This window comes from Telopea speciosissima, chromosome 1 (genome assembly GCF_018873765.1).
Source record: "Telopea speciosissima isolate NSW1024214 ecotype Mountain lineage chromosome 1, Tspe_v1, whole genome shotgun sequence".
Lineage (NCBI taxonomy): Eukaryota > Viridiplantae > Streptophyta > Magnoliopsida > Proteales > Proteaceae > Telopea > Telopea speciosissima.
Genome location: NC_057916.1, coordinates 73607467 through 73628785, shown reverse-complemented (window position 1 = coordinate 73628785; position 21319 = coordinate 73607467). Strand labels below are relative to the sequence as shown.

The 21319-nt window shown below is 38.1% G+C and overlaps 2 protein-coding genes across 2 annotated transcripts in view; one reads left to right on the top strand and one right to left on the bottom strand.

The window, feature by feature from the left end:
* Nucleotides 1-161: 161 nt before the first annotated feature.
* Nucleotides 162-8962, top strand: LOC122649147 (tRNA 2'-phosphotransferase 1-like). Its single transcript, XM_043842522.1, has 8 exons — nucleotides 162-485; nucleotides 591-704; nucleotides 798-945; nucleotides 1897-1986; nucleotides 7000-7054; nucleotides 7170-7292; nucleotides 8544-8600; nucleotides 8679-8962. The coding sequence occupies exons 1-8, from the start codon at nucleotides 298-300 to the stop codon at nucleotides 8801-8803; spliced, it is 900 nt and encodes a 299-aa protein (XP_043698457.1). The 5' UTR covers nucleotides 162-297; the 3' UTR covers nucleotides 8804-8962.
* A 2062-nt stretch (nucleotides 8963-11024) lies between these two features.
* LOC122649148 (chloride conductance regulatory protein ICln) overlaps nucleotides 11025-21319 on the bottom strand; it is a 35616-nt gene continuing 25321 nt past the window's right edge. The window contains exon 7 of the mRNA XM_043842523.1: nucleotides 11025-11241. Coding sequence (XP_043698458.1) covers nucleotides 11170-11241 — 72 coding nt within the window. The 3' untranslated portion in view covers nucleotides 11025-11169. The remainder of the gene's footprint in view (nucleotides 11242-21319) is intronic.

The window sequence follows — 21319 nt, the reverse complement described above, 5'->3', positions numbered from 1 at the left end:
CAAACCAACGCCAATAGAGTTAGAGAGATACAAATGAAAGTGGAAGCCTGGACTGGAAGGAAGGGGCTATCGAAGTATCGAACACAAGAGAAGGTTCTTGTTCTTCAATCAGTAATGTTATGGTGATTTGCGGTGTACGGGTGATGGAGGTCGATTTCTCGCTCCTATATCGGGCCCATCAATTGGGCGGCTAGGATCAATTTAACGAGCACGGAACGCCACATGTAGGGCAACACATAACTTCGCAGCATAGTATCATCATCGTCGTCGTCGTCGTCATCATACCATGAGCGTTTCATGCCCCCATCAATGTGGGCTTCTGCAAGCAACGGGCTTCGGATTCTACGGTCTTGCGCTTCCCTCTCTCCTATAACCGTTACCACTGCAACTACTGCTTCGTTTCTCTTGACTGGTTCTACTCCACCAGCTTTAATGGAGAAGACCAACAATGCTTCTTTCTCTGCCTCTGCTTTCCCTAGAAGGAGGTATTTCTTATCTAGTGAATATATGTTTCTTTCTTAATTTCTTGATGGAGCTCTTCTTTATTAGTAGAAGGTTAAATTTCAATTCTTGCAATTTCTTACTTGCAGTGGTGGTGGTGGTGGTGGAAGAGGTAGGGGCTCGGAAAGGAGAGAAGATCGGCATGGACCAAGAGGCGGAGGAGGGCCCGCTAAAGATAAAATCGACGCTCTCGGGAGACTCATGTGAGCATAATCTTATTGTTTATCTTCATGTTTTCTCTCTTTGGAGGAGTCTTATCAACTAGTTTCATTTTCTCTTTTCCTTTTTGTTTCCAGGACCCGCATTTTGCGCCATATGGCTTCAGAGTTGAACTTAGAGATTCGTAGTGATGGGTATGTGAAGGTGCATGATATCTTGAAGTTGAATATGAAAACGTTTGCTGGTATTCCTCTAAGATCACACACGGTTGATGATATTCGAGAGGTTGGTTCTGTACCTTCTTGTCTACTTTCTTTCTCATCCAATTCCTTTACGCTTACTTTAGCATCTTCAAGGATAAGATTCCATCCTTGAATTTTTCTATATTGTGTACTAGGTCTCAGTTATTGGTGATAAATAGATATTCCTCTTTGGATCTTCTTAATGCCCTCTGTTATGTTGGATCTTCTTAATGCCCTCTGTTATGTTGGATCTGAAATATGCTTAATCTCAAATAATTCATTCGCTAGGTTATCCATTTATTTGTAGTTGTGGAGAGTCAAAAGGGATGATAGAAGAAAACTATAGTAGAAAAACTCTGTAGGTTGGAGAGGAGTGTCTAGAAAATTCTTACCAGAATACTGTGCCTACCTCTATCTGTGAAATTGAATTCTTCCAGAAGACCATTATAAGGTCTGTGTATTCCTGTATGTTCTTGGATGGCAGAGTAGTGATTTCGGTAGATTGATCATGGGTTGGCTACTTAGAGTTCAATGTTGGGATGATTCGTGTACTTCTGTAGAGTTTTAAGCTCCAAATATCATCAGTCCTTTTAATTCCTGTAGATTGGGGGAATCTGAAAGTGGGAATAAAACATAAAATTCATGTGATTTGGACAAAATCTATAAAATCCAGTGATTATTGAGGCATTCTTTGCAGTTTGGACTCCAAGGAGAAGTTGAAAAGGAAGCAATTAGGTATGCCATGAGGGTTCCAACTTGAAATTTAGAACTTGTTTAAGAACCTATTGGTGGTGTCTTTTGCTTCTTAAAAAAAAAATTAATAATTCTAGGATCTGGTGATGTGCTTATTCACTTGTATATTTATATTGTTCTGTTGGCCAAGTGCACTTAAATGCTAATGCTTCTTTAAGGATTATTTTTCCTTATATAAATTAATTTAACAGAAATACTTGTATACCATAATGTATGTTTCTTTAACTCCATTCCTTTTCAGGCAGTCAGTAAAGATAACAAGCAACGGTTTAGCCTCATGGAAGAAAATGGGGAGCTGTTTATACGTGCAAACCAAGGGCACACAATAGAGGTGATATTTCCCTTATTTTAATAAAATTATCATATAATTTGAAGGAAATGGAACATAAATAGCATTTGAATTTGTTTCAAATTTGTGCAATAATATAAAGCATAAAATTGTCTATGAAGTTCCATTTCATGCAAGGATTTAGCACCTGGACTTGGGTTTTAGCCACTGCCAATCCTGATCCAAGCTCGAGTCAACTTGGTAGAGTTTTGTCCAGGATTGGCTGAGTTCAGACATAGACGAGGTATAACAGTCTCCTGTATTGCTTAAAACTCAGATTGGGACAGGCTGATCCTGATATGACTTAGCCAATACAGCCCATTCGATCCCAATTCCTAAATCTATGTTTTCAGGTATTCATTCGTGAAGGATATTCTTTGATCAAGTAAATAGAGTTAGTTGCATAATCACCATCAGATTAATTGAAGATATTCATACACACCCAACATAATTGTCAAGGGGGGGTGGTGTCTATGACCCCTTGTTGGTGTCGTCTTGCATCTAGGCCCCCTCCAACACCATGACAACTGACAACTATGTCCCCTACCCCCAACCCCCCAAAAAAAAAAAAAAAATACCTGCCTATCTCCACTCAAAACATATTAGTCATAAAGTTGTAAAAGGGACTTGTTGCAAACAAACAAGGAGTGTTGTAGCTTGCCTATTTCAGAGAAAAAATCCACTTTTAATGGTTACAAATAGGTTCCTTTTTTGGTGGAGCATCATGGAGAGCCAAAAAAATGGGTGTGTTGAAAAGATGACTGGTATGGTATTTTGGTTAGTGGTAGAATGGGTTCAATCAATTTCAATTGTGGTTGTTGAAGATCAGTAGTGACATATGCACAGACATTAGATGGGTGGTGGTTCTGTTTCCTTGTGACAAGGCTGTCATTTTCAGAGGACATAATGAGAGCAGATATTGGAAAATTGTGATGAAAGAACGATAGCTACCCTTACATGCACATATGTTTTTATATCGATTGCAACTTTTCAAGAAAACTCTCTTTGGAAAATCTGTATGTTTGTTGGAAAAATTGCTGTCCAGTTTTTCCTTCTTTCTGTAGACAAATTATCTTGCCACATTCTACAGGTAAAGCATGGAGCTAATTTGTTTGAGTTCAGACGGTTGTTTTACTCCAAATATGAGCTTATTCCCCCCCCCCCTCCCTCCATTTTGCTCCTGTATGTATTGTTGTGGCTCATTTAAGGGAGTAAGATGTTATATACTATATAATAAAATAATGGTATCTATGCCATATGTTAAGGATGGCCTGGAGTACAATGCTGCCATATTTTTATCTCTCCTAAATTACCCTACTATAGTTTTTAGTAATGTCCTCATCTGCAGTATTGCATGTGCCACCCATTAATATCAATTTATATAGCGTGGCGTGATTCCCTTGGCCACATCAATAGTTTCATGGTTCGGCCAATTGATAATGGATCAACATAACAGTGTAGCTCTCAAGTTTGTGCAGTTAACTGAGCTTATGTCCTGAATTTATATCAAAAGGAAAGAAAAGAACATTTGTTATTTTTGGGTTAAACTGTATTAAACCCATTTATACCACCAGTATTTTCTTGCTATGCCGTATCTCTGTATGTGGCCTAGAGAAATTATGATTATGGATGGATGATTGGATTTTCCTAGACACTTCCAAGTTACCTATCACAAATATACTAAAGATAGAATTCCCCTATGTTAAATCCTCGTTATTAGTACACAAGCAAAGCAAATGGTATCTGTCATTCAGCAATTTGCACTGTAATATACAACAACAACTCAGCCTTATCCCAACCAAATGGGGTTGGCTACATGGATCCTTGCCCTCCAATCAGCTCTATTTGAGGTCATACTTGATAGTTGATACAAGGCCTAAACTATGCATATCTTTCTTCACCACTTCTCCTAAGGTCATTTTAGGTCTACCCTTGTCTCTTTTAGTTCCTTCAATCTGAATCAGATCACTCCTCCATATTGGAGCATCTAAAGGCCTCCATTGAACATGGCCATGCCACCTCAACCAACTTTCTCGTAGCTTATCATGTATCAGAGCTAGTTCCAAATCAGCTCTAATATGATCATTTCTTACTTTATCCTTCTAGTTTTGCCACTTATCCATCTCAACATCCTCATCTCTGCTACATTGAGTTTATCTATATGATGCTTCTTAACTACCCAACATTCCGCAACATACATCATAGCTGGTCATATGACCATCTTAAAAACTTTCCTTTAAGTTTAAGGAAATATGTCAATCACACAACACTCCGGACACACCTCTCCACTTCATCCAACCTATTTTAATTCTATGTGGAACATCATCCTTTATATCACCTTCTCTATTTATGATTGAGCCCAGATAATGTAGTCCTAGATAGACAAAGGTCTACTAGGAACCAGGTAAAATCAGAATCTGTAATCTGCTGGCCGATTGGGGCAGAATTGGGGATTTAGGTCAGAAACTAGGGTTAGGTTCAGGTTAAAGGGTTATGTTTTATTTAGTAAAGTTAGGCAGGCCTCAGGGAAGCTAATAGTGTAGGTTTGAATGATGTTTAATTGAAAATTTGAATTTCAGAAAATTAGGGTTAGGGTTTCAGATTTCAGGAAGTAGGAAAAGGGAAGAAATTAGGGTTTAGGATGGGAATTTAGGGTAGGGCTTCCAGTCGAGTGTTCTGGGTAGTGAGGGGGAGGTTCGGCTGTGATATGGATAGGTTTGGGTGGCTATATAGGTCTAGACAGTATTTTAGGGTTTTGGGTTTTAGTAAGGTTGAGGGGAATCAGGGTTTTTGAGAGTAGGATGGGCCTAGGGTTCAGGTCGAGTGGAAGGGTTGCTGAGTAGGAGCTGTGGTTGAATTTTGAAGGTAAACTGATGGGGGAATTGGGCTGTATAGGGAAATTAGGGTTTAATGGAACTAAGGTTTAATGGAGATCGATGGCGATGGGTTAGGGCTAGGTTGGAGGATTAGAAGAAGAAGGAAAGTTGCAGGAACTTACTGGATTTTCAGAGATCCAGTTGCAGCAGCTTGAAACAGCTTGAAAACAGAGAAGAGGGCCTCCCGATCTTAATAGATGCAAGGAATCGATCGGAGTCCACCAATCTCTTTACCTTGAGATCCACAAGGCACACTCACTGGGGAGCAAAACAGCAGCAGCAATGGCATGCAATCATGACTGAAATTTTTTAATCTAAACTATGGGGGAGCCTCCCACGATTCTCTTTATTTATAATATGGCTTAAGGCCCAAATCCTAATACAAATTAAATCTCCTTCACATAAATCGTGGAAGGGGTGTTACAATTAATTTAAAATTAAAAACTTAAAAGATTCCTAATCTACCAATAAGAAATAACAACCTAATAGCCAATAGGATTATTTCACTTAAATTAAACCAAGGCTGAACCGGTTCAATTTAAGTTACATTTAAACTTGAAAAATAAATTAAGTATGGGAAAACTGAAATAAACTTAGTAATAACTAAGGCTCCAAATAGTAGTCCCTAATCTTAGGGCTTCTTCCTCTTCCTCTTCTTCTTGTGGGTGCTTGGATCTGCATCACCAGATCCCTAAATAATCACTTTACGTTATCTATCTCTCATCAATTTTCACCACCTCGTTATTTGTCTTAGTGCAACTAAAGTTACACACCATATACTCCATCTTCATTCTTTTCATCTTAAAACTTTCTTATTCCAAGGTTGATCTCCATAACTCCAACTTGGCATTAACCCTGTTTTTTGTCTCATCCATCAAAAGAATATCATCAGCAAAAAGCATAACTGAGGAACCTCATCTTGAATGTCTCTGGCTAAATCATCCATGATAAGCGCAAACAAATAAGGCTTAAAGCTGATCCTTGATGTAACCCAATTGTAATTGGGAATTTCATTACCTTGACCCCCCCACAGTTCTTACACTAGTCACCACACCATTATACATATCCTTTAATTATGCCCACATATTTACTTGAAACACTTCTCTTCTTTAGTACTTGTGAGATTAACTCTTTAGGGACTTTGCCATAAGTTTTTTTCTAGGTTAGTAAAGACCATATGAAGATCTTTCTTGCAATCTCTAAATCTTTCCACGAGTCTCCTAAGTAAGTAAATAGCTTTTGTTGTGGATCTTCCTAGCATAAAACCAAATTGGTTCTCTGTAATTGTAGCTTTCTCAGGTGGGTTTCAATAACCCTCTCCCATAATTTCATAGTATGACTCATTAGTTTTATGTCTCTATAGTTATTGCAGCTCTGAATATCACCTTTATTTTTGTAAATCGGAACCACAATGCTTCTCCATTCATTTGGCATTTCTATGGTTAGCCAAGATAAACCACAGATTCCTAAGCTCTTCCACACCTCTATTGGGTCCTCATCTGAGCGTTGTGCTTTGCCTACTTTTGTCCTCCTTAAAGCTTCTTTGACTTCAGACATCCTAATTTTTCCTATATATCTATGACATGGGATGTCTCGATGGTAATGCAGTATTCTGGGACACTATTACTTGAAGTATCTTCATTTAGTAGGCTGCAGAAATTACCTTTCCGTCTCTCCTTAATGTCCTCATCCCATATTAGTACTTTACCATCTTCACTTTTAAATTTTAATGCATCTAACAAGGCCGAGATCTCTACTCTTCCTTTCCCCCATTTTAGCTATCTTATGGATAGCTTTTCCCCCTTCCTTTGTGCTAAGATTCTTATAAAGATCTTCATATTTCTTCGCCTTTGCTTTTCCCACAATCTTCTTAGCCATGCCTTAAAACTGGATCCTCCGTAATATATGATGCTCTTTTTCTCATTTTTTTTTTTTTTTTGGGTTTGTAATAATGGCACTATCAGATGAGTAGTTTTCTTTCAGTGCTCATTCAAGAATTTTTGTTTTTTGTATTATTATCTGATTCATGTCTTCTCTTCTTAATCTTCTCTTCTTAAATAGCTTCTTCTTGTATTAAATCTTCTGTTTTGACAAGTAACATTTTTGTTATAATCCATATGGGATTGTGTGTCCTTTGCAGACTATTGAATCTGAAAGCTTACTGAAGCCAATTCTTTCAGCTCAGGAGGTTCCAGGTAAAAAAATTCTCTAAGTGCAGGAGAACTGAACTCTCCAGTTGATTTCTATAAATCTCTGTATCATTATTTTAACCCTTGATCCTATGACAGCTCATTTTGTTTTGATATGCAGTTTGTGTACATGGAACCTATAAGAAGAATCTGGAATCGATTTTGCAGTCTGGTCTCAAACGTATGAACAGGTTGCACATTCACTTCTCAAGTGGCTTGCCAATGGATGGGGATGTAATCAGTGGTATGAAATTGCAGTGGATCTCTTTAGCATGGTTATCTTGCGTGATTTTTCCATTTGGCATTTTTTTTCTATGCCAATCCCTTGCACCTTCACTTACAGTCCGTTTGTTTCGACATAGAATGCCCAGAAGTATAATAAAGCAGGGGAAATCTTTTACTTCCCCTATATAATTTTACAGTCTTTGGTCATAAAATATTGTATTGGGCTACTCTATAATTAAAAATTATATGTTCTATTTTCTATTCTTTTTTCTGGATCATTTCTATCCATTTTAAATTGAAACAAAGGACACAGCCTCAGGGAAAAAGAAGCAATGGAAAGGAACTTTTGGTTTCTTTCAATGAAGTGAATGAACCGGTACCTGCTTTTTGGAAATCAACATTTCTCTAGTACCTGCATTTACATGTCATAAATGGTCATCACTCAATACCACTGAAATTATATGCTATACTGCAGCTGGATGTGCTAGTTATTTGGACTTCATTCTCACATTCTGTTGTCAAAGTTGTTATTCGTGATTGATATTGGAAGTTGGGTCAGTAGTGCTTTTGGCGATGGTCCATCCAGATAGTACCCTGCCATTCATTTGGTTTGGATTGCTGAGTGTATATGTCATTGTCTTTTATGGGGTGGGGTGGGGTGGGGTGGGGGGGGTGTTGAGCGTTTCAGAATATGATCAAGCTGTTTGGGAAAAAATTAGCTAGATTTATGTAGATGTACAAGAGATACAATGTTTACGAGCAAAGTGCAGAAATACAGTATTTGTATTATAATTCATAATACAGAAGTGCGGAACTGTGCCCTTTCATTCTGCTTTATGGTTTGGTTCGAATCAGTTTTTGGATAACCTTTCCCTTTTGGAATTTTCCGTTAGGAAGGCCCAAAAGAGGGGCCAGGTCATCCTTTTCAGATGTTATAGATTACCCTTAGTTTTTCTGTTTTGATGTTGGCATGTATTGTTCCTAGTTTTTATAGACTGGTGCTCCTGATTTAGAGCTAAAATGCCAATTGCTGACTTAGCTTGCCTTATTTTCAAATATCTGAGGTCAATATTATGTTTAACTCACTCATTACCATAGACTTTACCAGCAACTGAGGTTGGTATGTTTCAAATTTTCCAGTCAATTCTATTAAACCAGCAAATTCTATGTAAGCTAATCAGGCATCTAAAGTTGTTCACGCTGACACTTCTTGTAGCAATGCATAGTTCACGGCTCTTTTTAATGCACTTGGCTCTTCTTCTTCTTCCAGGTATGCGGCGGGATGTTAATATGTTGATCTTCCTAGATGTCAAAAAGGCCTTGCAGGGTACAGTTTCTTGACCATTGTTGTATTTGATAGCAGAGAATTTATGCATACTTACTAATGCTAATCATTTTGTTTCAGATGGAATGAAGCTCTATATTTCAGACAACAAAGTGATATTGACTGAAGGCTTTGATGGTGTTGTACCCATCAAATACTTTGAAAAGATAGAATCATGGCCAAACAGACAACCCATACCTCTTTAAAATTGTATCAGAATGAATTTTCTGTGTGTGAATCCTTGCTAAACCATGTACATATTTTTATTTTCCTTTTTTCCAATCTAGGCTAACTGAGAAAGAAGTTTTGGATTTGGTGGCTAGTGCAACTACAACCGGACCATGGCCCCCTACATCGGAAGGTTTTCCATTCTAAATGTGTAGCTCTGTGTTCCATACTTTCTTTTTGGTAAATCTGTGTTCCATAATCTCACCATTAAGGATTTTAACAAGATTCAATAAGCTACTTGATAGTTCATTTTCCTTTTTTTTTTATTCCAATAATGCAAATTTGTTCAAATATTACCTTTTAAAGGTAAGTATAGAAGTGCCAATAACACCCCCCCCTGCCATGTCGGGTCCCTCCCCCCTGGCGACAGCCCCTCAATTTGTCAGGCATGAATTCAATCAAAACCAAGATCAGGGCACTGATTAGTAGATTTGCATGATTTAACTATAGTTCCACCCTCAAGTTACTGCTTTTTATAATGAAGTAATTACTATCTTTGCTACTTTATGGAACAGGAGTTGCAATCCAACTTCAAAACCTTTATTGGTCGATGGATAAAGTCATGAATTTTTTTTTTTGGTCTTTAGTGCAGGTCTAAACGGTAAGGTTGCTCTATTGCGACCTAATGGTCGTGGGTTCGAGTCAGGTAACGGCCTCTCCACTAAGTGGGGATTAAGGCTGTATACTTTATAACCTTCCCCAGATCCCACAATGGCGAGAGCCTTGTGCATTGGATATGCCCTGTTTTTACAACCCCCCCCCCCCCAACCTTTTCCCAGCCCTAAGCTTCGAACTCGGGGGTTGCAAGTTTTATGGTTCAAGAATACAAGGAATCAAGTATATGTGCATCATCAATGAGAAAACCCTTCCACAATATGCAATAAAGTCCGGGTGGTGCCGGCACTCTATCGAACAGAAAATTTAAGGGGCGCCTCTTTGTTTCTTTTGTTTTGTTGCATAATTTCTTATCAAATCCTTGCCTTGCTGTACAAGGTGACCCTTTTTTTTTTTCTTTTTTTTCTTTTTTTTCTTTTTTTTTGTTGCTTCTATATTTTCCTTTACCTCCTACGGCATGCTAGGAAAAAGTTTATTGCAACCCTTCATCCATCCACTATTTTAAATGTTACCACACAATGGAAATTGGATCTCGATTTATTCTGTAATGCATAATTTTTACTACTCACCTGTAAACCCGCTGATTATCCTTTGCTTTCTGTTGGTGATAATCATCCACACCTGATCACAGATGGCAGTTTTGATCCTAACACTAATGAGGCGGGATGGGCGCCTGTTATTTTGTTTAACAAATTTATTAGTCTACAAGAGGAAGAGATCCAGCCGCTTGACACAGCAGTGCATATGTGAAGCAAGCATTCTTAGAGGTATAGAATGATTCGCAGGAGATAATGAAATGGCTCATGCAGCATGATCATGCATGGGTCAGGAATCACCAGTGTTGAACGAGACACTGAAGGTCTGTAGTGTAAACCCTACATGGGTTTTAGGGTGTGGAGACCCATGACAACTATTTTTATCATCTGAGAATGCAAAATTGACCTAGAATGCATTCCAATAATACATACCAAACACAACATTAAATTACAAAATTCGACCACCACATGGATGGTATAGCTTTAAGCATGTACATTAGCAATTATAATTCACTCAAATCTTTTATCTCTGCTGTGAAGCATGCACGATCTTGGCAAATATAACCACACCATAACCTCAACAAAGAATTGCAAAATAGTTGTTTTTCAAAAAAAATTAATAATAATAATAATTGGGGTTTTAATCTTGGCTATGGTTGATTGTCAAGAACATGTAGGACAATTAGAAATGTTTAAGAAAAATCCACTTCATCGTTATACTACAATAACAACTCCACCAAACATCAGTTAGAAAATGTATCCATTTTCCATCTCCAACACTCACTTTATTTCACGTTTTAGAGTTCTTTTGAAGACCAAAGGCATAAAGAGTACATTGAAGTAGCTTTCTTAGTAACTCCTCAGCCTGCAACTCCAAATACTCTCTCATAGATCAAACTCCAAATGCTCTTTCTACAATCTTCTACTGTGCACAAGAAATACTATACCTGCTAGCAAACTTGCACTAGACAGCCTTCACCCAAACCACTCTTTTCCAAAATCAATCCGTTTTATAAAAAAATTAAGAGACTACAAACATCAAATTTTCGATCAAAAAAGTGATACACATTAGAAGTAGAACAAAGGTAACTGTCTACAGCTACACCAAAACCATTGACATGGAGAAGCAAGAAATGTAAACTGCAAAGGTAAGAAAGTTGAACAAAGGAAAAGAAAACAAGAAGACAAGATGGTCACTGGTGACTGCTGCGAGTGTCATGCTCCATTTCCTCGGCATCGTCAAAGCGTTGATCACCAATATGAAGCTGAAATGAAGGCAAATTAGATTTAACTCCAAGGGATAGTTATATTTGCATGTACAAAGAAGTCATCATATAAAATTTTCAAGCACATGTATACAGAAACAGTATATATATAGGGAGAGGATTGTGCATGCCACCAGTTTTCGGACAAATTACATATACAGACCATGACCACAAGGTTATCTGTGGGGGTGTTGGCAAGTTGATTCCACAAGGAACTATTATGATTCCCCAGTAAACATGCATTCTTTATTCTTGAGGGTCTGAATTTTTTGCCAGTGAAATACATCCTCTTTTGGATCAATCGTATTTTCATCATACAATTAGAACATAATGGAATTGCAGCTCAATCCTAGAAATTAGAGGACAGGAATAAGGAATTATTCACCAGAAAAAAATGCACTATAACTTCCAAACCATAGTTGCCAAGGCGTCACCTAGGCGTCCAGGCAGATTTTTGGGGTCTAGGCGGCTATCGCCTTAGTGGTATCGAACACCTTGGCCCTTATTTATGCCAAAATCATTTAAGATATTATTTATAAAAAAGCAAATACCCCCTATTTAAATCCAATAAAAATAGTTAAAAAATCAAATTTCAAAATAATAAACAGTCAACCCCCCCAGTTCAAGAACAAAAACTGGATTTTCGACGGTAGGTGAAATTTTCAACTTTCTAATGCTGGGGTTTTTCTCAAATCTAAAAATTACATCTTAATATGGTAAAGCATTGCTAAAAACCAAAAGAACAGTAAAATATTCATTAGTTTTAATATCTAAAAAATATTTTCATTCAGAGCGATTTTGGCAACATTTGTGTACACCAAATAAGGTTTGACCAAAACATAACTCCTTCAATATAAATCAGATTTAAGCAAATATTGAATTTGTGCTCTACCTAATACAAAAAAGTCTCATGTAAAAATAAAATCATTTGATCAGTCAAACTTCTTAGAGAACAATAACATTTCTCTAAATTGAGAGCAGTTTAATTACTTATAGATAAGATCATATTTTCTAAGGATAGTATAAACCAAATGTGAGACTAGTTATACCATGACAATGACGAATTCCAAGAACAGTATAAACTAATTGTATGTTTTGATTGTTTTGATTGTTTCAAACTTCCAATAGCTTGCTTCTTCAGTTCTGCTATCTTCTAGATCTATGTTGATTTTTGACGACTTGATGTGGCTTAATATTGATTTTTTACAACTTAATGTGACTTCATGTTGATTTTTTTATGACTTGATGTGGCTTCATGTTGATTTTTTATGACTTGATGTGGCTTAATGTTGATTTTTGATGATATACGCTATATGTTGTAACATAATAAATAATTTTAGAAAAGAGGGAAAATAAAAAATAGCACTTGGGTGCCTTGGTTGCCTAGGCGGGCGCCTTGTCGTCTAAGCGCTTAGGCACCCCTCCACCACTTTGTGTCGCCCTGCCGCCTTGACAACTATGTTCCAAACAATGTGTCAACCAATCAGAAGTATCTGTCTCATCAACCAAATCTAACCAAGTGTAGCTAATTGATTCATAGATCATAATGGATGATCAAGGAATCCACGGAGAAGGGTGGGGCAGCAACTGTCTTCTAGGAGGTGCTCAAGTTTGGAAAACATTTGATCCATTTTAAATTTAAAATGGTTCACTCTAGCATAACAGGAATTGCACACAACACTATAAAAAGGGCGTACCCAGTGCACGAGGCTCCAGGGGTTTGGGGAGGGTCATAATGTATGCACCCTTACCCCTGCTACGTAGAGAGGCTGTTTCCTGACTCGACCCCACGACCACTAGGTCGCAATGGAGCAACCTTACTGTTGCACCGAGGTCGCAATTGCATACACCACTATCACCTACCAAAATACCAAGTAGGGTGTGGGTTCAAAGGACTTTGACATATGGATCCAGTTACAATTTTGGTTGCTCTTGGTTTCCAATAATGAAAACAGAAACAAACAAGAACAATAAAACCAATTCAAACCCAATTATATCATAGAAATGAATCTTAATGTTATGGTGTTTGTCATGTTAAGATATCGGTACTTGTACAATAATTTTAGAGATCAGAGTTTCTAAAAGGTCTTGTATTTTAAGATACCAATACTTATAAAACAATTTTAGAGGTCACATTTTCTTACGATACAGAATACCCAATATACCAAAAATAACCAAATTGGATAATCCTAATAATGTAGTACTGAATTTGAGTAAACAAAATAGTACCAAACAGAATCTTTCCACAGAGAAATAAAACCCAGATTTAAGGAGAAATAAAATAGAACAATATCAGGGGGTAAAGTGACCACCAAACTCAAGTCGAGTTTACCAAACAAGAGCTAGAACAACTGCTGAAAATCTGAAATCATTCCAATGGTTAGATCAGAAAATATGGGGGAATATCCTAGTACTAATAGGAAAAGGGCAAATCTCAGCCAGAACAGATTAGTAAAAGTATCAATTCGATTCAGTCAACAAAATGCAGAAAAAGGGAAGAAATGGAATTTCAGTATAACTCCAGATCAGCAGGTTTGATCTGCATGAAATTCTGGTTGTATCCCTCTATTGCAGAGATGAACAGATCCTCCAAGTTTGAATGTATTCTAATGGTTGGATTGCTTAATCTCAAAAAAATGTAATGTATAAATTCTGGGTCAAACAAGAATTGCAGAAAATTTCAAGGTCTGAACCTACTTGTTAATGGCAGAATTTAGAAAATAGAATAAAAAATCCAGTTTAAGAATAGCAGCACAAGACCAAACCACCTGGGCTTCACACCGCAAGGTTTTCGATTGGATCAAACACCAATCTACCTTGATCACACACAAAGGGTTTCTTGATCAAACACAAGAGATTCTTCACCAATGGAGAAGGAGAGCATCAATAGCCTTTTCATTCATCAAAATTCTTGTACAATGCTGGTATCCCTTACAAACTAATATAAAAGACTCAAAAACATACTCACACTCTAAAACAGAAAGGCCTAACCCAATCCTTAACTAATAAGGTAACCTAAACTAACTAGGAAACTGAAATAACAAAGGAAACTAACTCAAAATAAAACTGGACTTTTAGAATCCTAATCCAACCTAGCTGAAACATTCAATAACAATTAAAATTCCCAAGGATTATTTTATTCTGTTTTGTTGGAGATCTCATAATAGGATGTACAGGAGGCTTATAGTTTAATCCACAAACTATCAAATCGAACTCTGAAGTGAAGGGTCCCAATAAAACCAGTTTAAAAGGACATCCTATCCTCCAGAAGCAGATTCCAGAATATCCCAAGAATAAGTCCAAACCAACATTATTTTGAATTACCATGAGGGCTCATTGCCTCACAAGTTGCAAATGCTCTGGCTCTCAGCTGGTAAAGAAAATACATAATGCATATAAAGAAGCAGTTGAAAGCATATAGTAACAACTTTATGCAAACTATATAAATAATCTGATTACTTGTAGTAACCGTTCAATGAGGAAAACAGGGTTCCCATGTTTTTTCAAACAACGAAAAATCTCCACTTCACATGTTGGGCCTGACAACTATTCAAAAAGGGAAAATCTTGTTGTAACCAAGGTTGGTGAAAAAAAGTTGTAACCTTACTTTTTCCCTTTTAATATAACACACTTTTTTTTTTTCAATAAGGATAAATCCTGTCATTTCACATGCCTACTCAAAAAATGTGCAGCATTTAATAATGACATAATGACAAGTCACTTTCAAATTATTTTGAAAACGCTTTTTTACCTCAACAAAAAATAACTTTTGGGTATAAGACAAGAGGCAATCAAAAAAAGGTTACAACTTCTCACTTCTCCATTTTGGAGACAACAAGATGCACACATTAAAAAAATAGCAAACACAATTGCTAAACGGGAAGTGGGGCCCTTGGAGGGTAAAGCAGCAGCCATTTGGTGAATGATCCCCTTCACAGTGTGCTATTGCTTAAGAGGGAAAGAGATGCTTGGATTTTTAGAGCAAAAAATGAGGAGCTGGAAAAGACCACTAAAAGGACCATGTGGCTGATCTTAGGTAGGAGTTCTGTTTTGGGGGAGTTTGGATATAAAACAATTATACAGCTTTGGTATTCGTGATTCTGTAGAAAGGAGGGGGGTTTTGTAAGTATAGGGTCCTTTTGAGGCCCACATGCTTTCGGATTCCACTAATACACTTCTTAATTTTCATCCAAATAATAATAATTTGATTTAAAATCAACAGCATATGCTCATTTCGGCGTCTTCCTCTGATTAAAAGTGTGAAAAAAAAAGGTACATGCTCATTAGGTGCCCTCCTCTGACTTACAAGTGTGAAAAAAAAAAAAAAAAAGAGGCACCCCCACCTTAATGAGTATCTCCTCCAATGGAGTCTAAACCCTGATCAATCAAATTTCAAAACCCCAACTCAAAGGTAGTGATGCAGCAGTACTCGAATGGTTGGACCAGCATGACCGGGTTTGGAAACCCAAGCCCAGACGGAACCAACCCAACTGGGTTTTTGATTTAATAAAGACTGGTAGTGGTTTAGTTAATTATTTGAGTTTAACTTGTAGTCTTTTATTTCTTTTATTTTCTCATGTTTTTCTTTGAGTAGGATACATAGGAGATAGGCTATTTAGTTTTGAATTCTATTTTAGTTTTTAGTGTTGGAATAGGAGTCTTTGTTTGGTTTGTTTCCTTCTCTTTATATATCTCCTTGTAATCGTTAATAGAAATAGAAATTGAAATATCGAGTTTAAGCCTCACGGATGTGGGTGTTGCGTGGTTGAGCAGTTTGTGGGCTGTTAGTGATTTCTCCTCACTTCCTCTTTTCCTTCCGGCAAGTAAGCCTTCTGATCTCTTCCTCTTTCTGTCAATTCTTCTTCCTTTCTCTCTCTTATTTCTCCTACTTCGTGTCTTCTCTATTCTGTCTGGACTTCCATTTCTGGTCTTGAAGACTTGCTTTCATCAACGAGGTTGGTCTTGGGCCATAGTTTAAGATCTCGCGATATATCGGTATCTCAGGCTTGTCGAGATGGCCGAAATATACCGAAATATCTGAAATATTGCCGAAATATGGTATTTTTTCTGCCATATTTCAGCAGTCCATCTCGGTGGGGTTTTGGCCATATTAAGGCCTGATACTTCATGTACACCCTTATTTAAGCCAAATAAACACATTTAAACCTTCATATTGCAAAAAAATGAACTCAAAGTGATGTTTTGGGTATGCACTCTTGATTGACAGTATACGGTCGCCGACCCTGATGTATAAATAGTTAAATACACATTGTTTAAGTACTAAAAGACATAATAAGAAATTTAAATAAAGTATGAAACAAAAATAAAGTCAAATGTAGCCTTTAGTTTAAACTCATAAAGTCAGAAGTGCATAAGTTCATAAGTCATAACTCATAAGCTCCATAATAGTCAATAATTCAATACTCAATACACAAAGTATTTCTACGAAATTTACCGAAATATACCAAAATTTACCGAAATATGGTACTCAATACACAGCATTTCTATGAAATTTACCGAAATATACCGAAATCTACCGAAATTTCTACGAAATTTGAACTTTTTTCATTTCGGAAGCCCATCTCGTCTCGGTTGTGTCAAAATTACCGAAATTTCCGCGATATATCGCGAAATTTTGAACCAAGCTTGGGGCGAAGGGGAATGCTAAGAATTGCCAGATTTTCGAGAAGAAGAGCTCTAGCTGCTCTGGAGTCTATCTTTTGTTCCTAAATGTGGGTTTATTGCTAACCCGATTCCCCATGTGGTAGTAACATTAGTCTATAAAAACTATCAATTTCCCCTGCCCTTTCCTTTTTTGTTTTCTCAGATCTAGTGTGCGCATGTGTGTGTTCATTCTAGAGAGAATCAAAACCCCAGAAATATCAAGCCTTAGAGTTTCCCAAATCTTGAGAACCAGGTCCGCAACAACGGTGTCCCTGAATCTGTCTGCCAGGTCAAGGGTTGCAGAATATTTTAACATTCAGTTAGCAATCTGCTGGGAGTTTGAATGAGTTCATCTCTAGGGTTATGCCAGCAACATGAACAGAGTTCGATTCTGCTCGTAGGGTGGAAATCAAGTGATTGTGTAACCGGATTTGGGAGATCGTAATCCCAAAAATCCCCCCCATATATGAGTGGTTATTACACTTGAGTCTTATTTTGTTTCTTATGTCAACAAGGACCCTATACTGTTCATAGTATTTACGATTCTGCCACTCTATTTAAAACATCATTATGATTACAAAACTGCCATTCATTATTGCAATTGAGTTATGGAGTATTTGGGTGGGCCCGTAGTGATTCTGAATAGGGTTTTCAGACCCCAAGATAGCATCAATTTGGTATTAGAGCCAAAATTCCTCCATAACCTAACCATGGAGGCCAATGGTGAAATTCTCCAACAACTTTTTTTTTGGGTGAATAAGAATTTTATTACTAAAGAAAAAGAACAACCCTCAAATATGAGGGAAAGAGGACAAACAAAGAGCAAGACCAAAAGACTCAAACAGGAGAGCCCGCGGCAAGGAGGGAGATAGAGGAGAGACCCCAGGAGACAACAATGAGCCTGTTCCTTGGGGTATCCTTACAAGAGGAGGGGGCCACCGAACTAAGTTTGGAAGTAATTTCAAAGGAAATGGAGTTCCAAATCTGGTTAGTGGTGCGAGATTTGGTAGTCCATTTCCGAAGATTACGCCCCATCCAAATATGATTGATTGTGGCACAAAAAGCCATCCTATTCTTGTAAAGATGAAAGCAGGTCTGATATTGCCAACCTCACAGATCGTGTTGATACCCTCAACACAACTGTCAATTCCATTCATACAATGCAAGCTTCCATTGACCGGCTAGTGGCTTCTGATAAAGGAAAGAGCACACCACCACCACCACATGGAGTTGGTCAATATGATGATTCCCTATGGAACTAAAAGAAGAGTGAAGCTAGACGTCCTCGATTTTTATGGGGATAACCACCCAAAGTAGTATCCTAACTAGGTTCATAGTTTGGAGATATGTTTCAGATGGTACGGGCATTGTTCGAGAACTCGTTTCGTTTCGGTATTTCGGGCTAACCGAAATATCCAAAATATTCGAAATTTCGGATATTTCGGTCGAAATATTGTATGTTTTTGGTATGTTTCAGTAGGTCATTTCGGTGGGTTTTAGGCCAAGTTAAGGCCTGAAACTTCATGGAAACCCTATTTTAGGCTATATAAACACATTTAAATGTTCAAATTGCAAAAATAGTCACCCAAAATGGTGTTTTGGAAAAATAGTCACCCAAAATGGTGTTTTCGACACCGTGAAGTTGTAGATCGGCTTCCGGTGTCTAACATATATTTATTTCATCACAAACAAACATATTGATCATGCATTTCCCTAAAAAAAAACCAATTTTGAGAATATGGTTTTACCTGGAATAGTGGAAAGGCTTCACAGATGTGCTAAGAAGTTTGAATCTTGTGTTCTCCAAGTGGTTCCGGCGTAGATGCGGCAAGGATTCAAATGGGAAGTGGAAGAATGGAGAAGAAATGAGCAAAAACCAAGCAAAAACCAAAAAACCAAAGCTGTTTTGAAGTCTCGTTTCGATCGAGGCTGACGAAATGTGGTCTTTTATATAAAGGGGTTTGACGAAAAATTTGAAATCTCGAGATATTGTATTTTTTCGATTCGAAGTAGCATTTCGTTTTGAGCAGCTCGAAATTTCTGAAATCTCGCTCGAGATTTCGCGAGATTTTGAACTATGGGTACGGGTTGACTGAGACCAAAAGATTCTATTTGTAGAGGCTATGCTGAAGGGCACGGCTCAAGTCTGGTGGATCAAACACCAATAACAAAATTAGACTCGAGGCACCGAGTTAGTCACTACTTGGGTTGAGGTGAGTGAAGCCATGAACTGGAGATTCATGCCTACCGATTTTTATGGGGATAACCACTTTTTTTTTTTTTTAACCCAATTATTATCTGGGACCCGGGCTGGCCCCTGGCAATTTATTAAATCTCCAAAATATAATGATCAATAATTACAAGGGGGGGACATAACCCGCCTTACCCCAACTCAAGGATACAAAAGAATCTCACTCTTCCAAAAAGAATCTGCACACTCAAAACCCTGTATCCACAAAAGAATACTATGTACGAATTACAGGTAAACCCGCGGCATCCTCCCATATAATTTTCCTTAGTTCTGTCGGAGTATCCGCCCAATCAGTGAAAGTAGTACTGGACACCGAATCACAGGCATAATTGGCTAACCAATCCGTTGCTCTGTTTCCTTCTCTAAATGTGAAAGTAACCATCGGCCGGAGGGCTTGAATCAAAGTCATAATCTCATGAAACCAGTACCAACCCTTCCAGATGTTGCATCCCTTTGTGGAGACACTATGTACTACTAACGAGGAATCCGAATTTACATGAAAGTCCGCAAAGCCCATCTCTGCACAGAGCTTTAGACCATCCCTTAAGGCCCTGAATTCTACAATTGAGTTGGTACATGCTCCATAATAGTTCACAAAGGCAGCCAAGATTTTCCCTTCTCCATTTCTAATTATTCCTCCTCCTCCACCTACTCCGAGGTTCCCCCTGCAAGCTCCATCCACATTAAGCTTAACTGTAGAGAAAGGGGGGCACCAATAAACAGCAAAAAGTGGCTTTAACCAAGGGGGGGTTGGTGTGATATTAAAAATTTGGAAGGCCAGCCTCTCTCTAAAAGAGGGAGCTCTTGCAGGGAATTCAACAAAGGGGGCTTCTTTCACCCAGTTCTTTACCACCTCTATAATGACACTAGCAGGTCTTGGTCTCCCACCTTGTCTTCTGTTGTTCCTTTCTTTCCACAATTCCCAAAAGATGAGGGAAGCCACCATACCCATGATTTTCCCGTTCGTACCTTTCCCTTTAGCTTGCTCATGCCAAAATAATATACGACCCCTTGCGCCCTGTGTCGTGTGGACTGCTACATCAAAGACCGAGGCGAAATAATTCCAAACCTTGGACGCTGTTACACCCTCCATTAAGCAATGGGTGGTCGACTCACAATCTGGAGAAGCACAACAAAGGCATTTGGAAACCAAAGGAATGCCCAACTTTTTCAATGAGTCATCCGTTGGGATGTTTCCACACATGATTTGCCAGGAAAAAAAACCGATTTTAGTAGGGAGGGATCGGTTCCAGAACCATTTTGCAAATGGTTTATAAGAGGACAGGACCCTGATTTGATTCCAGACTAATTTCACTAAAAAAATACCATTACTGAGGAGAGCCCAGATTAACCTGTCTTCCTTGTGTGATAGAGCGAAATTGCCATCCAAGATACTATCTCTGACTTCATGAGAATCTATTTGCATCAGAATGTTTTCTTTCCAACTGCCATCTGCCTGTAACACATCTCTGACTTGGGTCTCTAAATCCAGATTGAGTGCTCCATCAATGTGGTCCAAAAGAGGACCCCACCCTGACCAATTGTCAAGCCAGAAGTTAATATCACCCGTACCAATGAGCCATCTGGAGTTAGCAATTAATAGTTCTTTGTGACTTAATGCATTTTTCCAAGAGACCGTTCCTATCCTCCTTACACCAGCTAAAGCAAAATGCTGGTTGTGCCGAAATTTTGCTTTAAAGAAAGCGCACCAAAGGGACTTTTCCGACAAAATTTTCCATAGACCCTTTAACCTTAAAGCTAAGCTGATGTCCTTCAAATTTCGAATGCCAAGGCCCCCTTCATCAAGAGGTTGTGTGACTTTATGCCACCCCACCCAGTAATGTCGCTTTCCCCACTCTGAATGACCCCATAAAAAATCAGCACAAATACTATTAAATTGCCTCATTACTGCTTTTGGCGGATTCAAGGTGGAAACAATGTGGATTGGCATAGAATTCAAGACATGCTTCAACAGGATAAGTCTCCCTCCCGAAGACAACAATTTTCCTTTCCAACCTGCCACTCTCGTGCGCATCTTTGCCAAAAAATCTTCAAAATAAGCAACTCTCAGCCGCCCTAAGTACACCTGAGCTCCAAGGTATGTTATGGGAAGTCTCTTTCTACTAAACCCTGTGACCCTCTCAATGAGGCGACACCTTCCCT

Coding starts and splice junctions, on each gene's coding strand:
- LOC122649147 (XM_043842522.1), top strand. CDS start 298: ATGCCCCCATCAATGTGGGCTTCTGCAAGCAACGGGCTTCGGATTCTA. Junction 946..1,896: donor CGGTTGATGATATTCGAGAG/GTTGGTTCTGTA, acceptor ATTCCTTTTCAG/GCAGTCAGTAAAGATAACAA. Junction 7,055..7,169: donor TTCAGCTCAGGAGGTTCCAG/GTAAAAAAATTC, acceptor TTTGATATGCAG/TTTGTGTACATGGAACCTAT.